This window comes from Peromyscus californicus, unplaced genomic scaffold, assembly GCF_007827085.1.
Source record: "Peromyscus californicus insignis strain IS unplaced genomic scaffold, ASM782708v3 Scaffold_6__1_contigs__length_162567912, whole genome shotgun sequence".
NCBI classification, from domain to species: domain Eukaryota; kingdom Metazoa; phylum Chordata; class Mammalia; order Rodentia; family Cricetidae; genus Peromyscus; species Peromyscus californicus.
Window position 1 is genome coordinate 51,532,887 of NW_026294584.1, and position 19,666 is coordinate 51,552,552.

The 19,666-nt window shown below is 40.1% G+C and overlaps 1 protein-coding gene across 4 annotated transcripts in view; it reads left to right on the plus strand.

The window, feature by feature from the left end:
• Window positions 1-11,745, plus strand: part of Ubn2 (ubinuclein 2) — a 76,945-nt gene extending 65,200 nt beyond the window's left edge. For all 4 annotated transcript variants that reach the window (XM_052720884.1, XM_052720885.1, XM_052720887.1 and 1 more), the window contains one exon: window positions 1,822-11,745. In XM_052720884.1, coding sequence (XP_052576844.1) covers window positions 1,822-1,871 — 50 coding nt within the window. In that variant the 3' untranslated portion in view covers window positions 1,872-11,745. The remainder of the gene's footprint in view (window positions 1-1,821) is intronic.
• The last annotated feature ends 7,921 nt before the right edge of the window (window positions 11,746-19,666 follow it).

Consider the following 19,666-nt stretch of genomic DNA (forward strand, 5'->3'; position numbering starts at 1 on the left):
CCCAGTGTTCCAGCTCTATGGAAACTATCTTACTTGGTTAACACCACTCTCCCAGAACAGGAAAAAGAGGACTAAGTATTTTCCAAATAACAAAAGTTTAATTAAAACTTTTCATTTAAAAAGTATGCTATAAGGCATTAAACTTAAGTCTGGATTTTAAATTGTAGAATTGCTAATTTGGAAAAGCTTCACCAACACTTTTATTACCCCACACTGAAGACAAAAAAAAAATATTTTTAATAGATGTCATATGGGAAACTAATAAAAATAACTGATTGAAAGAGTCTCATCTGGTAAATGGTTGATGATAATAAGAGCCCATTAGTGTTTATTCTTTTTTATTGTTATTTTATTTTTATTTATTTAATTTTTTTTTTGTTTGTTTGTTTTTGTTTTTCAAGACAGGGTTTCTCTGTGTAGTTTTGGTGCCTGTCCTGGATCTCACTCTGTAGACCAGGCTGGCCTCGAACTCACGGAGATTCGCCTGGCTCTACCTCCCGAGTGCTGGGATTTAAAGGCATGCACCACCACCACCCGGCTAATTTTTATGTGGTTTTTTTTTTTTTTTTTTTTTTTTTTTGAGAAAGGGTTTCTCTGTGTAGCTTTGCGCCTTTCCTGGAACTCACTCTGTAGCCCAGGCTGGCCTCAAACTCACAGAGATCCTCTTGCCTCTCCCTTCCAAGTACTGGGATTAAAGGCATGCACCACCACCCGGCTAGTGTTTATTTTCTTTTTCTTATCTCAAAAAGAGGTCAAAAAAGGTTTTCTTTGTTTGTTTTTGTTTTCAGAGACAATATCTCACTGCGTAGACCTGGCTGGCCAGGAACTTGCTTTATAGATCATATTGGCCTTGAACTCATTGTATGCTGTGTGCCACAGAGCCTTAGTGGCACAAATAATAAATATTTTGAGCTCTGCAATCCTATAATATTTTTTACGACTACCTAACCTTATCATTAGAATGTAAAATAGCCACAAATAATTTATAAACAAGTGAATAAAGCTGACTTCCAATAAAACTATATTAACAAAAACAGATGGTAGGCCAGATTTGGCCGTGGGCCATACTACACTAAACTCTGATATAAAGAATTTTAGTCTAGTTACTTTGAACAAAATCTTAGTACCTTACCATTTTATAAATTTGATTATACTGTTGATCAAATCATTTCTCTCTACAAATGAATATATGGTCCTCTGGGTCATTGGGTCCTACTCTTGCCTGGGTAACTCCTTTTCCTCTCCTTCCAGTTATTTTAGAAGTATTTGGCTGAGGATCAAATAGAGTGGTTACGTATTTTCTATAAACAGTAAAGGGCAACAGAATCAGTAGATGTGGAAACTAAGCTGCCAGCCAGCAGCCTTGCATCCTGTACCACAAGGCTAGGACCTAAACAAAGACATAGCTGGACTTTCTTCACTACCAATGTGATGTGTTCATAATACTTGGGAATTATCACATGTCATATAATGGCAAAATATTTAATTTCTCTTACAAGAAAGTAAGACCTAGTCTTCCAAAGGAATCAAAATATGGGGTAGGTAGGTCCCTTAAGGTGAGCAGTGTGTGATCTGGTTCCTCTGTAACCCAGCATTGGGCATGGGTATGAGGTAAATAAATGGTAAACACCTACTAGAATAGTTTTTAATATAGTTTTTAGTCACTGAGTTTTACATCTTATGTTTAAACAACTTCTATAATGCCATCACCATGTGAGATAAAGGTTATCTTTTTAGAAATGTAATTTACAATAAACATTCTTGTTTTTTCTTTTTCTTTTTTACAACATGCCAAACCATATTTAACGTTTCTTTTCTCAGATGGAGGCCAAAGTAAAGGGGACACTAAGTTACCACGGAAATCTCAGTGACTTCCCAGCAATCAAGAGAGGAATCATTTGGCTGGATGATGGGACCTACCTGATGGGAAAGTCTTATGTGGTCACAGGGCTGCTGTTTCTGTCGATGTTTACATTCTCGTCCCAAGCACTGTGGTGAGGCGGAAAAGGAGAGAAAACGTTACTTGAGCAAAGCCAGGTGCAGGAAGGAGAAGAAATGCCTTTGTGCAAAGTTAGTGACCTTTGGTCTCCTAAAGTTATTCCCATCTTACCCTGCTTCAGAGAGACTCAGCTGTCAAACCCACAGAAGTACCAATTCGATTGTTTATAAACCTGCGGGGAGAAGGAAGGAAGTTGAGAGGATATGGGTAAATGACCATCCATCCTGGGGGTTGGATCTGAACACTCTACATATAAGTGCATAATAAAAGCAACTAAAAGTAGAATTAGCCCAGTATGAGGAGAATCAGTCTGTGTAGGGAACAGATTTGCCACAGTCAATTGCATGATGCTCTCCAGACAGTAGCCGAAGAGTACTGTACCCTCAAATGTCCTGAGCAAACTTGAATCTTCTCCAGTATGTAGCAGTTCCCAGTGTAAGTCAGCAGACTGAAGAGGCTTCAGCAAAGTTGCTGTAGCATAGTAATATATATTACTATATCTTTTAGATTTTTAAAGTCAGGAAAGTGAGCCTGTTGCTCTTTACAGACAAAACGTTGATAATGCCCTTTTTGTGAAAGGGTCTATTTTATCCTCCACTCAGAAGTAGGTACTGAACTCCTTTCTGCAGCTGCCTTGTCACCTGGTGTTGACTGGTTAGTATTTATTTCTAGTCCTGGTGCGCAGAAGTGAGTGTTCACATTTTCTCTTGATACTTGGGGTCTTTGTTGTTGGGCCGCTGCTTTGCTGCTCGTCTCCCTTGTAGCCTGCCAAGAGCTGCAGATGCCCAGTTCCCTCACTGCACAGTGCTCTTCACTAGTGGTACTTCAGGTGACTAGAGCTGTTGATATAAACAGAGTGTGCACAGCATCCGGTTCTTTAGGAGTCAACCAAATAACATATACAAAATAGTATACTGTTTTAAAGGGATGAATTCCAGTAGGAATACTGATGTGCACAAAGGATCACCTTTTTTACTATCACAATGAAGCTTTATGCCCCATATCCAGTGCAGTAAAAATGTTTTGAGCGTTTGGAATCTTAAAGTTTTACTAGAATTTACTCAGAATGTTGATATTCAAGTACACCTCCAGATACTTAGGATTTTTTAATTCTGGTTTCTGTATGTGAATAGAAGCAATGAAGGGTGTGAAGGGGAAAACGTACAATTCTCTTTGGATACATTTTATTTTGCCTCAACTACATTGTAGTGTCCCTTGAATTTTAAGCTTCTGAGTATTTTCAAATTATCTAAGAATAGCATAAGCTCTAAGTGATGTAACTACTTTATATATGATTGACAGACTAGCCTGGTTATAACAGGGTTGCTTTCATATTCTCATTACATATTACCATGTACCATTAAGTTTATACAGACAAGAGTGTTAACCAGACCCCATTTTCCTTTGATAAGCAAAAGTCCCAAGAAGCCTCTAGGACTATAATAACCAACCACAGATCTGCTCAGATTTTTATGCCTATAATTTGACTTCAAAGTCACATTGACATGCTTCATAGCAAAAAGTCAGTGAATAACTGAAAACTTTAGTTCCAAGAACTTGTTGCAGTAAGGGAAAAGGATTGTTCAGAAGAACCATTGAAGCTGGGTATTCTGGCCCACGCTTGTAATCCCAATACTCAGGAGGGTGAGGCAGGAGGATCTCAGGTTTGAGGCCAGCCTAGAGTATATAGCAGTGAGACCCAGGCTAGTCTGTACTGGGCTGACAATGGGACCCTGTCTCCAAAAAAAAAGAAAAAGAAAAAAAGAAAGAAAGAAAAAAAAAAAGGAAAGGAATCATTGTTATAATTTCTTGACTGTAGTAATTTTGTTTACCAATAAAACAAATACAGATGCTATATGAGCCCTAGTAGATATTTTGGAAAAATACAGGGACATTGCAGAGCTTTGACTTGAATTTAACATGTTAAGTTTCATTTGAAAGGTCTCTTAGAGAAGCTTGCTCAGCTCTTGGCTTACTGTAGCACCAGGTGACTTCTTTTCAAACATGCCTGCTCATACTGCCTGGGCTGCTGTGCTGGGGATGTATTTAGGAAGGCGGCCTTGGGCTTCACTTCCTCTACCCAGGGAGAAGTCAGGGCATATTAGTCTCTCTTCCTGCTGATACCTGTGTGTTTGTGTGTTTACATAGACACACACATTCATATAAATCAATTGCTATTAAAAGTCAAATAATGATAATTGTAGTTTCTTAAATCCATCAATTCTGAACCATGCTATATGAAGGCCCCTGGTGGTTCTTTGCCATCATGAGAAAAGAACAAGATTAGTAATTCTCTTTCCTGTGTCTTTTTATAAAATTACCTGAAGCAGGGGGCTCTGAGAATATAATATGTAAAGTATATTCTGTTCCTGTCAGTCCTGATTCCCCAAGGACTGCTGTTAGAACCCTACTTCAGCAGCCCTTTCATGTTATACAGATGAATCAGAGTCATTTCTACATGTAAATACATTTCTTTCTATATCATAACATTGAAAATGGTGTCCATACTTTATGGTTACCTGTCTTTACACTTTTTATTACTAAAAACAAGCATATAAGTTGGTTATTTTTTAACAGAGACTTGCGACTCATGCTGTATTTTTGCACTTAAAGTCAGATTATGTTATTTTTAAAATGGTGAGTAACTGGAAAGGATATCTGTAGAGCAATGTGTATCGCTAAAGAACATTAGCAACATCCAAATGCAGAAGTAAATCAGCACACTTAGATCCCATTCATGGGGTACTTGATTCAGGAAGATTAAGCTATTTGTTTCCAACTGTCTTATATTTGAAATTGCCTTCACTAGTGTCTAAGCTGTTACTGTACATACAAGGTGATCCTCAGTATTCACAAGCAATAACAGTCAGCAGAGCTGTCCTCGGACAGCAGTGCTGGACCTCAGTTGGAGACTGTTTGGGAGCAAAGTGTCAAGCTCATTCAGAGCCTCCGAAATAAATGCAAGCAATAATTTCTATTAAAATTAAATTGTAATTCTTCTCATGCTTCTGAGAACAGAATGAGAAATCATGATTTTAAAACAATCTGGAGAAAAGATTTGGGGAAAAGAAGCCAAGTTAATCTATAGTAAGATAGTCCTTATACTTCGAAGAAATTAAGAAGATTCAATTAGTACATTCTTTTATGCCCACCACCCCTTTGATGGATGTTATTAACCCAAATTATGTTGTTTTGTGTCATAGACACTGAATAAGGCTTATTTGGGTCCCAACACTGGGGAAAGAGCCGGGCATATACCTGTTTAAAGACTGTGGGTTTGACACCTGCTTGGAAACAGCTTATTGGAACTGATCTCAACCCAGAATATTTTTTCCCAAAGCAGATCTAAATTGTTTACTATGCAGAGATGGAAAGGGCAGGCACCCCTATTCTCTCTCCTCTGGTTGCCCTCTCCCACAATCCTTTCCACCTCTACTTGGTTCAAGACTTTCTGAAATGAAAATTCTATTGTTATTGCAACTGCCATTGGTTATGAGAACTCTGTCCTTTGGGATCGTCTCTAGAACTCGTTATCTGTCCTACTTGCTGCTACATTTGGAAAATGAATTTGCCTGTGTTGGTTGACTTTACCTTCTCTATTTGTAGGAGATTTTGTCGTGTCCTTTGACCCCTGTGTAGAAGAACTAGGGTACTTTATTTCAGGAGTGTACTATGAAAGCACACTGGTCCTGTATTGTTATTATTATCTAGGTTTTGGATTTGTTTCCTTTGTTTGTTGGGTTTTGTTTTGTTTTATTTTTCAAATTGAAAATAGAATGACGAAAATCTATACTCCAGGCCAAACTTGAGAACTGTCCTGAGCTTCAGCATGAGTACTTCTGCTGACCTAATGTTCTCTGAAGGGCACTTTGACTTTTAGTTGTACATGTGTGAGTGAGTGTTTGTTTTTGCTTTGGGGTTGCTTTTGGTTTTGTAAAAACAAAGCAGAAAAAAGTACAGTAGTAGGTAAATGATCACAAACGTGTTATGCAATTTTATTTTATAAAATTTTAAGGGAAAAGTTTAACTCCTTGTAAATAATTTCTTACCTCTGGTAAAATGCTTATATTACTCCTCTAAACCATGCTCAATTCAGGCCTTTGTCTTTGTTAAGTGCCTTTTATTTCTTTTTCTCCCCTCTTTTGAAACTTTTCAGACACCCTTGAGTACATACTGATTAAGTCAGGGGATTCAGGAGAAAGAATCTCAGACTTGCCAAAATCATGTCATGTTATAATACTCTTCCTGTGCTTTGTATGTGTGGACACAAGTACGAGATGCACAGTGTGTGTATAAAACCAGGCACAGCTGTTCCGTGGCAACCTTTCTAAGCACTGCCCTTTGGACATTGCAGAACTTCTGCCTTGTTTATTCCATTGCTTTGAGTTGATTCAGATGGGCAGATCGGGAAGCAGTCTTTGCACATGATGCTGGCTTCCCCTTCTGAGTATCTGTAGAAGTTAATATATGTGTGTGTGTGTGTATATATACATAGGGCATTATATATATATATATATATATATAAAACATGTGTGTTGGTTATTGCAAGCATAATAAACTCGGTGGACTCATTGACTATTTCTGGATGTAATCCACTTCTCTCTACCCTTCAGATTTGGCAGAAGTAGTGTGTGAGGAAGCATCAGGATAACAAGAGTATCTTGTGGGTCAATCTGATACGGTGCCCTATGCAGACAAGATTAAACACATGGAGGGCTAGAACTAGAACCATACAGTGGTAGTGAATATACTTTGAAGGAAGTTAGCACCCATGTCAATATTAAAAGGTGCTTTCTTCTGGAAAATTATCTGTAAGAAATTATATAGCTGAATATCTTTAAAACTTCAATAAACTTCAGATTTTAGATAGTGAGGAAACACTCATAATCTGCAACATACTTGAGAGATTTTCAATCTCTTTATTTTCCAGATGATTAGATTTTGCTCTGATTTCATGATTATTTAAATATCTTTCTTGAGCAAAATAATATGACTTTCAATATCTAAGATTTATTTATTTATTTTTTAGATGTGACATGTTGAAAGAGACTAAGTTGAACCAATTAAACAATACAAATATATCTATAAAAGATCCCATTTAAGCAATATTGTAATTGGAAAAGGAGACTGAAAGGCTAAAGAAGCAGCTCCTGTAGCAGACCTATCATCAGGCAGCTGCGATCAGTAGTGAGTGTTAATTCCTAAACTACTTTATCTAGGGGGATGTCATTTAACCTTCGTGCCTCAGATTACCCATGAGACAATTGGGTATAATAATAATTGCCTACCTCCCAGGGATATCAGAGACTTTACTATTTCAAAAATATTTTGAGTTTTTCTAGAACATCCTATATAATTATAGTATTATCTTCCTGCAGAGGTTGAAAAACATATGTGGATATAAAGAGCACCCTATGGTCTTTATGTTTAAAAAAAACAATCACTGGAATTTTAATTTAGATGCATATTTGATATTTAAACATACCATATTTGTAGTGTGGTAGAATTATTAGTTTCAGATTAAATCAAAGGAGATGACACTATGTTTCTTAACTACCAATAGTTTTTTTTTAAAGCTTTTATGATGTTATTACTTGTGTGATGTTTTCAAAGGTTGTGAAAGTAAAGTTAGATAAAGTTTGGTTTACTGATAAATGATCCTTAAAGGTTATAGCCTCCCTCTTAGACCTTCTGAATCTGATTTCCTTGTAGTGCTTGCTTGGTGATGGAAACTAAGTTTTTATGTTTCTAAGAGTAACTCAGACCCTGCACACTGCTCCTGTGTCTGTAGGTTTATCCAGCTTTGCCCTGGGGGTGGGGCAGGCCGACACCTAGGCAGCTGTCTGTACTTCTAACTTTGCAGTTCATGCTTCTTCAGCCCATGAACAAGTTGGAGCCATCAGCTGCTCAGGCTGTAGGTGGGAGAAAGAAGACAGGATTCACTTCCTGGCTGCCGCAGAGGTAGAGATGGTCAGGGGAGAAGAAGACATGATTTCCCTAGCTCCCAGGAGATTAGATCATTTTACCTCACCTTCCATTTGTGCATACTGAGTAATAATGCATGAAATGTTTCTCTTTAAAACAGCAGGGACAAATGGGTGCTGCAGTTTTTGTTAGGGCTGATGGTGTGTGTGAGAGAGTGAGTGTGGGTGAGTTTAAATTACAGCACACTTCAGGGTCAGCAAAGACAGAGAGCGCATGGTGTTGAAGAACAGGTCCCCAGCTCGTGTGAGTTAGGAGAAGCACTAGGCCTAAGCAGCTGACATATCCAGGCTGACTCCAGAACTGGCTCAGACCTGGTCATCCTCTAGTCCTAGGGGATTTTCTGTTGGTGGTGGTTGTTTTTCTAAAATCACTTTGGGGATTTTTGTTTATTTTTCTCTCCTCCCGATAGCCTCCAAGTATCAGCTATGCAGATAAGCATACTCTTTATTTTCCGCATTTCCTTCTTGTTCCATTCTTCAGTAACAAATGTGAAAATTTCAACTCAAAGTAATAAGGTTTAGGGGTTTGTTGAAGGTATGAGTGTTTTCTCTGGGGAAGAGTAACAGCAGCCTAAAATAGATATGTTGTCTGTGTTCATCTGCCCTAAAATGTGAACTTGACATAAAAAGCTAGCTGACGATCCTTTTGCCTGTGCAGACCTAGAGTTAGTGTCGTGGAACATGTTTGAGCTTTTATGAAGTCACCGGTGTGATGCTGAGAGTTTAGTTAGTGTTTGGTTGACAGAGCTGAAAAGATGCTCAGGCTCTGATTGAAAACAGCTTCAGTGTTCATGTTGAAGTCTTCATTGCTCGTCTTCGTTCCTGCCTTTGGTTTGGAGCTCTTATGTCACCCACTGTCCACTACGGTGTAAGTGGCTTGTGGTTAGATCCAGGAAGGAAAGGTCATTTTTTTCCACATCCTCTTCTCTGTCACTTTTCCATCTGCCCTCTGTCCCCATCCAACACAGAGTATAGGGGATCATTTACATCTTAGCAGAGACATAAGCATAGGTTATCTTTGGAATTTAGTGGAAATACCTTTGACTAGCCTGATGCTAAATGACACTTTTCTCATGCACACTCTAAGTACCATTTGCTTTAAAGTGGTTCTTTGTGATCTCTTTGTGTTGTGTTGTTTCTACTTCTCTGTGTTTCCTATGGGTTCCCATTTCATAGCAGTTGATACTCAAACTTGGTGTCCTTTTTACACTGCTACCCACACTGGTCTTAGTAGTACAATTAAGTACAACTAAGGTTCTGTACATAGTCCAGAACTTGGGGATTTTTCCTCTCGTTTATATTAAAAAATAGATCTCATAGGCTGAGGGTGCAGCTCAGTGGTGGAGCTCTTGCCAAGCATTTGCGAAGCCTGGAGGTCCCTACCCAGCAGTGCAAAATAACAATAAATAGATCTCATTTTTACACAACACCCCAGTACCTTTTAAGATTCATCAGAAGAAATAGGATCTTCTTTAGAGGCTCATAACAGTCGGCCTTACTGGTTTTCTTACCTCCCCTAGAACAGAGCTCTTTGGCTAAGGTCTGTCTGAGCCAAGCAGACCATTGAATCTTTAGTCCCAATTTTAAGTTCCTCAGAAAACTATCATTTGCCCCCTTTGCTACAGTTACATAATTCAGTTTGACCCTGAGTATGGCTGCTGGGTGCTTGGTGGTAGAGCTTTGACTGACACCAGATAAGATGGCTTACCTGAGATAATGTGAAAGTCAGCAGCTCTATCTGTCTTCAGAGTACACTTAGGAATCGACAGCAACCAAGAATAGCCATTGTCTGCCCGTGTGACAACTTATATTTAAAATTTCACAACCGTATTGTATTTTCTCTATTTATAACCATAAACTTTTCTTCATTCTTACTTACTTCTACTGTTTGCAGAAACATTGTGCCCTGTCAGAAAATTGTTTTTCCCTCACACTGGCAAAATTACCAAGGATTTGCCCAATTTGAGCTAGAAATATAAAAAGGAAAATAAATTTTTGTCAGTTGACAAGGGAATTTTTTTTAAACAGAGAGTTGAGCCAGGTTTGGTCAGCTTTCTTGACATTTCGGCTCTGCCTCCATAATACATTATATTTTTGACATGTGATTGAGGGCCTTCTCCTAGTGGAGCTTGGTTTCCCTCCCGTACGGCTTCCTCTAATTCGTAGCTAGCCTCTGAGAAGAGAGCCGAGCTTGGCAGTGACGGATTGTCAACTGTCATTGAAAAACTGTCTTACTCTAGAAGATAGTGGAGTGCTAAACCGTTCTTGGAGGAGAGTGTTAATTTGAGCCTCCCGAGGCTTCTCTTGTTAAACAGTGTCAATTTTTAAGGAAAGGAAAATATTCTCTGGCTGGTGAAAATTTTGTGCGCCAAATAATGAACATAAGTCTAACCAAGGTGACAAGGAGACGGGTGGTTTCTCTCTTTTCTTGTGAGCAAGGTTTATTTATGATTGTCAGAATTCCCGTGGAACTGCAGACCTATTTGCTATAACCTGAAAATAAGAGCCTGAATTTTAGTCTGGTGAAGCACAGATTTCCAACCCTATGTCCAAGTTTAGCTAAGGGAAGACTTGCTTAGTGACAGAAGGAAAACTAGTTGTTTATACAGTGAGTGTCCACTCTACAGAGCTGCTTCCCACCAGGGAAACGGTTCCTCCCTTCGGTCAGCTCCACCCTGCACAGATGTGACTGTGTTTGCAAGCCAGCCTCCAAGAAAGGAGCCTGAAAAGTTGATGGTCCTTTAGGGGAAAGGCCCCAATTACTGTGTTGCCGCTGCTCGCAGGAAGGTGTATTTTTACTAACTTGAAGGAATATATGCTGTATTTCAAATAAGTGTGTGACTTAATACTTTGGGATTTTTTTTCCTCTAAAAACTGGACCTGAACACAAGCTTTGAGTTGGTATTTGTAATAATCTCAGGACCTGAAAGATTGTAGCATTTAGTGTGTCTTAAAAATTATGTACTGTACCAGCCATGGAGTTTTGTAAATATTACCTGTCTCCTTTTTTTGTATTATTTTAGTAAATAAATAAATAAATTTATAAAAGGGGGTGATGACGTGTGTGTGTGTGTGTGTGTGTGTGTGTGTGTGTGTGTGTGTGTGTGTGTGTGTGAGGCTCTTTTAAGACAGACTGGTGCTTGTTGAATTTCTAGTTCGGCTCAGCAGGAATATGCACACACTGCTGCTTCTGACCCTGCACTGAGCAAGGAGGAGGTCCTTCGTCCTTCCTCTCCAGTGCTCTATGCAGTACTAGCAAATGGGAAGGAACTTAGAACCTAAGCTCTTCTCCACAGCCATCTTGCTGTTACCATCTTGGTCTAGTTCCAGCACCCTCTAAACTCTGGCACTAAAGCTTCCACACTTCACTAATTCCTGGTTTTAGAACTCATAACTTTCCTAAGAAAAAAAGAAGGGCAGGTTTAAAAAGAAAAAAAAACAACAGAAGAACCTCACATTTCATAAGACTCCTGATGAATTGGATATGTGAGAACGTAAACATTCCTAACCATGAATTTACTAAACTGGCCCCGTGATACACTCCTTCAGTGCAGGGATTTTTGCTTGTTTTACTTTGCAGCAGCCTTGTTCATATTCCAGGTGTAGCTAGCAAACCCATTTTGAAATAAGAGCCTTACTTGATTCAGACAGAATAGATGTTTCCTGTCTATCCTTTGTGACGGGACCTCTTACATGAGTGTGTTTTTTTTTTCTTTTGTATATGTTATGTGTTGTATTAAATAAAGAAGACTGTAAATATTACGTCCGTGTCTCTTGTGTTATTGCGCTAACTTGGGTTTAAATGTTCCACTCTCACAGGAGTTGAGAGTCTGTATTATACTGTATCTAGCACCATGGGCAATGAAAGAAAGGAAGGAAGGAAGTACAGCCTGCTTGTTGTGTTCCTAAACAGTTTGCAATCACTTGACAATGTACAATTGTCAAGAATTATTCAAACTTGGTGTACAAAAATGTGTTCCCTTGCCATGGGATATTTGAGTTCTGTTCTACAGCAACAGAGGAAGGCTCCAAGAAGGAGAGAAAGCTTTAGGTGGACCTCCAAGGACAGGTCCAGAAGTGGCAGGTAAATGTGCTTGGGAGGTGTACAGTTGAGTAGCTGAGGAAGGCAGATGGTAGAGTCCTAGAATGCAGGCTCACTAGGTTCTTGCTATAGGCAACAGCATGTGTTGTACACAGAAAATATGCACAGCATATTGATATGAACGATACCTATCTGTGCATAGAACATACAGACAGGGACATAGACCCCCAAAATATGAATAGTGGTTTGAATGCTTGTACTCATTTTCCTTTTACATTGTGTAGTTTCAGTGTCTTGTCTTGAAGATGAAAAGGACTGCTAAGAATTTCAATTGGCATCAGCTGTTTGGAACTACCGATTAAAGACAGCTGTGTCTGTGGTCTTGCTGTCGTTCTTATTGGCCTTGGAAGCACTTCTTAATGCCTCCCCAAAACCTCCAAAACACCTGAGTTAAATAATTTGATGTGCCAGGCAGTGGTGGTGGGCAGCACTCAGGAGGCAGAGGCTGGTGGATCTCTGTGAGTTTGAGGCCAGCCTGGTCTACAAAGCAAGTTCTGAAACAGCCAGGATTGTTACACAGAGAAAACCTCTCTTGAAGGGAAAAAAAAAAATGTAATTACTCAGTGATGTCATACTTTTGTCAATGTATAATGTTGATGTATTAAAGTCGCCATTGTGGTATATTTTTTTAGAGATTTACTTTTTTTGTTTACAAGCGTGTATGTCCACTTGTGGGTATATGAGTGTGCATGTGAGTGTCCATAAAGGCCAAAAGAGAGTTGCATCCCCTGTAGCTGAAGTTATAGGCAGTTGTGGGCCATCTGATATGGATGCTGTGAACTGGATTTGGGTCCTCTGAAAGAGGAATGAATGTGCTCTTTAAGCACTGAGCCATCTCTTCCGGCCCCTAAAGATGCTGTTGTCATCAGTTAAGGTGTTTAAAAGATCTGTTATTGGGTCAGCGAGATGGCTCAGTGAATAAAGATGCCTGCTGCCAAGCCTAATAGCTCGAGTTTGATGCTTTGCCCACATGATGGAAGGTGAGAACCAACTCCTGAAAGTTATCCTCTGACCTTTATATATTCATATGTTCTCTCGCTCTCACTCTCTCTCTAAATAAAATGTACTTTTAAAAAATCCATCATGGGTTTGACACTGTCTTACACAAAGCAGTAAATAAATAATAGCTTTACTATTATTCATATATACTAAAAAATTTTTTTTGAGGCAGGGTTTCTCTTTGTGGCCTCTACTAGCTTGCAATCCTCCTACCTCAAACTCCTAAATGCTAGATTACAGCTGTGTGCCGCTGTTCCTGATATAACTTTATTTCATCATTTCTTCTGTACATGAAAATGGAACTCAGAAAACTTTTTGAAGAAAGTCATCGAAAGAACTAAAAGGTTTCCGAATAAGCTAATAGAGAGCTAAGAAATAAGTGGGTTCGACCAATGCTGCCATGTAGACCTGAATGGGGAGCAGCTGTTTAGAAGGAAGTGTTACTAGGCTGGAAAAATTAAAGTGTGTTAGGGTAGGCCTTTAATACCAGCAGAGGATTAAAGAGGCTGAGTTTGGGACTACTCTGATCTACATACTGAGTTTCAGGCCAGCCTGGGCTGGATAGATTAACCCTATCTCAGAAGAAAGAAAGAGAAACTGTTAATAAGGAAGCAGGTTTTATCTTTCAGCATGGAGACAACAAAATGGAAAGTGGTTTAGGAAAGGTCTAGATGGAGTTTCAAGCCAGATTTAACAAATTGTTGATGAAGGTACTTTGCTTTTACAAATTCTTAGGGGTGAGTGTGTAGAGATTGGAGTCCGAGTATGTTTGTAGAATTACAGTAACCGTATAGGAGTACAGGTTAACATGATAAGATTGGCTGGGTAAATCAAATGAGCACTTCATAGTGCGTCTTAAAATGCATGCCTGTAATCTCATCTCAGGCTCATCCTCAGCTACACCGTGAGTTGAGATCAGCCAGGGTTATGTGAGATCCCCTCAGAAAGAGCAGAGTGGTGTTACATTGTAGGAGAGACCCTGTGCTTTTCAAAGGACAGTGACAGTTGTCTCTTCTCCAGGTATATTCTAGTACGTCTTGTCACCTCAAAAACTTGTGTCATCCACATGTCCCTTGACGTGGCTTGTCCTTTTCTGTGTGTATTTACTGCTGTGTCCTGGCGTGTGTCCCTTCAGTGTCCCCCACTAATTTGTTTTTACTAGTAGGGTGGTATATGTGAAGGAGAACAAGTTGTCATTAGACAGACGGGTTCACAGGGCTCCACTCTGAAACTCTTGCTGAAGATGTGTTCTTGCGGGTTTCCCCCCATGAGAGTGGCTGGATCAGACATGTGGAGAGCAGCGAACAGAGTGCCGAGCACATACTAATGACAGCGACTGCAGTCATTCTTTCCCTGTCTTTGCTTCTCAATGCATGCTTCCTCTTCCCCGTTTCTCTAAAACACAGAAGTGGAACAGTCCTGTGAAGATCTGCTGTGATCACTGCTTAGCACACGGGTATGGATAAAAACCCAGCTAAAATGTGACATCACGGGTGTCAGAAACTCCTGACTTACAAAGGGGAATCTTTTGTATCTCAGCAGTCTTTGAAAAGGTACCTGGTGCAGGCGAAGCTTTATCTAGTGCTCACTAAAGTCCATCTCTTCACAGGTAGCCTACCTGCTGCTGGCCCCAGGCTGTTCTTCATAGCCACTGGGCTACTGCAGTTCCAAACTCTGTATAAGCACATATCGCTCATAATGTGTCAGCTCAAAAGCATTCTCTTCCCTGATTATATGCTTTGTCCTTCTGTCCGTCCTTTAGTCCCTCACACTATACTGCCCCATCCTACAAGCACCTATTACTTTTTTGATATGTCCCCTTGTGCATGCATCTTGGTAAGTAGCATTACTTTGCATACATACAGATTTAATCTATGCAATTGAAACTATGCTATAAATGTCTCCTGCCTTTCCTGTGGGTTAATCTACATTGTTCCATGTACTTGTGTGCTTCTGCGGTCTGTTGCACCATTTTTCCTAAGTGTGTATCCTACCCCACTGTAAACCGCTCATTCCCTAGAAATGGATACCTGAGGTTGTCCTTAATTCCTTGTTACCACCAAAGAACAAAACGACAACGAAAAAGGCTCAGGGGTCTCCCTTTCTGGGATTGCTTGTTCATCTTTGCTAGCTGTTCAGTTGCACTTTCTGTCTTCACTGTAGACACTCCGAAAAAGGCTCAGGGGGTCTCCCTTTCTGGGATTGCTTGTTCATCTTTGCTAGCTATTCAGTTGCACTTTCTGTCTTCACTGTAGACACTCCTCTCCTGTGAGTCTTAGGTGTCGTATTTTTATCCACTCTTTGTCTTTTAACTTCGTGTATGGTGTCCTTTACTCAACAGAAAGCCTTGCTCTTTAATAGTCAAATTTAGCAAGCATGGCAGCTCACACTTAGGAGGCTGAAGCCAGACGACTGAGTTTGAGACCAGCCTAAGCTGCATAATGAGATCTGGTCACACACGGTTTTGGGGAGATAAGAATGAGAATATTTAGGTGTTTTCAGGGGTGGTTTCTAATACGTTTCCCTATCTAGACACTGATTTTCTCCTCGAAGACTTGGCTTACCTTTATCTTCTTTCTGTCACTCATCTGCTGTCTATTTCATCTACCTTGGGATCCTCCCCCATCAATCTGTAGTGCCAGTTCTGTCCTCTGTCCAGTGCTTATGTACAGAAGCATCTGCTTCTGAGATCTGAGAACGTGGGACTCCATGAGACTTGGTACTTCTGCATCAGCACCATACTGCTGGTCATTCCTGTGGGTTTAGAGTGTGCCTTACATCAAGTCCCCAGTTGTCCTCTGCCCACCTGTGTTAAGTGAGCCAATTGTGGACTTTTATTGTCATATAAATTTCACATTGTGCAGGGCTGGAGACGTGGTTCAGTAGTTCCGAGCACTTCTTCATGCAGAGGACCCAGCTGCACCTACATGGCAGCTCACAACCATCTCTAACTCCAGCTTCAGGGGATCCAGTGCTCCCTTCTTACCTTGGTGGGCACCAGGTATGCACATGGTCCACAGATAAACATACAAGTAAAATCTCATATGCATAAAAGTTTAATAAGTCTCACATTTTTAAAAATTCACATTGTGCTTGGTATGGGTAGCACATGCCTTTCTTTAATCCTTGCACTCTAGTGACAGAGACAGGTGGATCACTGAGCTCAAGGCCAGCTTGGTCTAAATACTGAGTTCCAAGATAGCTAGCGGTACACAGTGTGACACCCTCTTTCAAAAAAAGAAAAACCACATTGCATTAAAGAATTAAGCTCAGGGCATAGAGAGTTGGCTTAGGAGTTAAGAGCTCTGGCTGCTCCTCCAGAGGACCTGGGTGAGTTCTAGCACCCACATGGCAGTTCATAACCATCTGTAACACCAGTCCTGGGGGATCCAATGCCCTTTGGCCTTCTTGGGGAACCAGGCACACACATGGTGCACAGATAAACATGCAGGCAAAACACATACACATAAAAAAAAATTTAAGCTTTTCTTAGTTACTTTTCTATTGCTGTGAAGAGACACTATGATCAAGACAACTTTTAAAGCATTGGTGCTTGCTTAAAGTTTCAGAGGGTTAGTCCATTATCATCACGGCGGGGAGCATGGCAGCAAACAGGCACACATGGCGCTGGAGCAGTAGCTGAGAGCTCACATCTGATCCCCAGGCACAAAGTGGAGAGAGAACTGGGCCTGGTATGGATTTTTAAAACCTCAAAGCCCACCCCAAGTGACACTTCCTCCAACAAGGCCACACCTCCTAAGCTTTCCCAAAACTGTTCCACCAACAAGGGACCTAGCATTCAAATAGATGGGCCTATGGGGGCCATTCCCTTTCAAACCACCACAAAGTTGGAATTTTTCTTTAGATAGAATTAAATTTGTAGAGTCATTTAAGAATAGAATACAGGCCAGGTGGCTGTGACACATGCCTTTAATTTCAGCACTTGAAAGGCAAAGCCTGGCAGATCTCTGTGAGTTCGAGGCCAGCTTGGTCTACAGAGCAAGATCCAGGACAGGATCCAAAGCTACACAGAGAAACCCTGTCTTGAAAATAATAATAATAATAATAATAATAATAATAATAATAATAATAAATAAGTACAGATTTCTTTGTGGTAATTGATTTGTTCATTTTTTTCAGATGGCTTATGCCTTCTGTGCGCATCATCTTTACATACTGTAATTTAGGTTATTGATGGTATAGTTCATGAAAATATCCTAATCTTTAATATTTGATTTTTGTTACTTGTGTTAAAGAATGTTATTAGTCAAGCGTGGTCACACACTACTGTAACCTTAGCACTCAAAAAGCTAAGGCAGAGGGATCCTGGTTCGAGATCAACCTTGTCCACACAGAGAGATTCTGTCAAATGTCAAAGCAGGAGTTGCGGGGGAGGGTGCAATTAGGCAGATAAAATAATAAGGGAAGAAAGGAAGTCATAGTATTACGGGCTGGAGAGATGCTCAGCACTTCAGAGGATCCAGGTTTAATTACCAGCAACCACATGGCAGCTCATTACCATCTAACTCCCAGGGTATTCCACCCCCTCTTCTGGCCTCCCTGGGCACCAGGCAGGCAGGCACATGATACACAGACATACATGCAGACAAAACACACATATACTTAAAATAATAATTAAAGTTCTTCAAAAGTAGCATTAGATTTGAGGGTGGCAGGATAGAATTTTGTTAATGGAGAAAGTCCTAGGAAAGATACGGAGAAAGAGTTGGGATGCATGGTATTTAACCTGGAGCTACCGACCCTGGGCTTTTGCTGTCTCCTGTCGGCCTCCTGATTGTTGAGACTGCGTGCTTCCTCGTCCAGTTTACTGCGATTCCTGTCCATGTTGCACGGTCTTGTGCCCTCCCTCGTCTTTCTTCCTCTTCTGAATGCTGCAAGTGTGCAACAAGGTGCTTCATTTACCATTAACTGTCCTTCCCTCTCTCCCTGTCCTCTTTGCTTTCCCTTTTCTTTCTCAGTTTTTTTTTTTCCCTTCTTTTTTGCTGTGCTAGAAACAGGGCTCAGACACTCCACCACTGAGCCACCACCCCTGCCCTTGCCATACATGATTCCTTTCCCTCACTGCTGTTTTTGTGCACAGAAAGTCCTTCTGGGGCTGGAGAGCTGGCTCAGAGGTTAAGAGCACGGGCTGCTCTTCCAGAGGTTCTGAGTTCAATTCCCAGCATGTGGTGGCTCACAACCATCTGTAATGAGATCTGGTGCCCTCTTCTGGCCTGCAGGCAGACATGCAGAACACTGTATACATAATTAATAAATCTAAAAAACAAACAGAAAAACTAGAAATACAGGTTTACACCACCACACCCAAATAGCCACTAAGTTTTCAAATTTGATGATATACCCAGCACCTTTGCTAAGCGTTTTTAATTTTGGTGGTTGTGGTATTGGGGATTGAACCCAGATCCTCACACATAGAAAGCATGAGCTGGACGCCTAAGCTACATCCTGGCACTAAGCTTTCATATTCTAGTAATTCCTGTTCTTGTTTTATTAGATCTAAGTGTTGTTTTTCAGAAGTGGGGTTCTGTGTATTGAGCGTAGGGCCGGAACATGCTTGGCAAGCACTGTACCACTGAACTGCATCTCTAACCTGCTGGAGACGATCTATCGAAACACTGATGGGTTCTTTCCAAATCTAGGTCTTTTTGTTTCTTGGAGCATTAGACTGGGTGTCTATCATGAGTTTCTATATTAAGTGTGGTGCTTATTCTAATTTTAGTTGTGTTTTATGAGATGGGCTGAGGCTGGCCTGGACCTCAGCCGCCTTCACCTCCCAGTCCGGAGATTACAGACTTGTACCATCATACCAGGTGTACAGTTTTGATGTATACCATTTATGAAATTAAAGGTGCTTGGGAATGTAGACCATATGCACAAGTTGAATTATTTCAAGTATCTTCTCATAATATTTACATAGAAGAATGCTCACAGAAAATACTTAGAAATCCACTCACGGTTCCCTCTGTTTGTATACTCTTTCGTGTCTCTCTCAGCTTTCACATTCCGTTTTGCTTATGTACATCTTCTCTTATTCACTCTTGTTATGCCTCTTTACTAATTTTTCAAAGAACTCTGAACGTCACTGAGTACATACTCATTGTGGTTGTATTTTTTAAAAAGGTTTATTTCTATGTGTATGAGTGCTTTTCCTGTATATATGTATATATATATATATATATATATATATATATATATATATGTATTGTATATATGTGCACCACATACATGCAATGCCTTGCCTTCTCATGGAAGCCAGAAGACACCGTCTGCCCTGGAGCTTACCCACAGGAGGCATGAGGCGTGAGACTGAGCTCAGGTCCTCTTGGAGAAGCGCATATGCTCTTAACTGATGAGCCACCTCTCCAGACCCTAGTTTCCACTTTTTAGTTATATCTGACCTATCCTCACAGGTATAAAATAGCATCTTGGTTTTTTTTCTTTTTCTTTTTTTTTTTTTTTTATAAAATAGCATCTTATTACTCATGTTTTACTTTTTCCTTTTTGTGTGCCTATTAAGTAGTATATTAAGTATAATACATTAGTATAGTCCCAATTTATCAT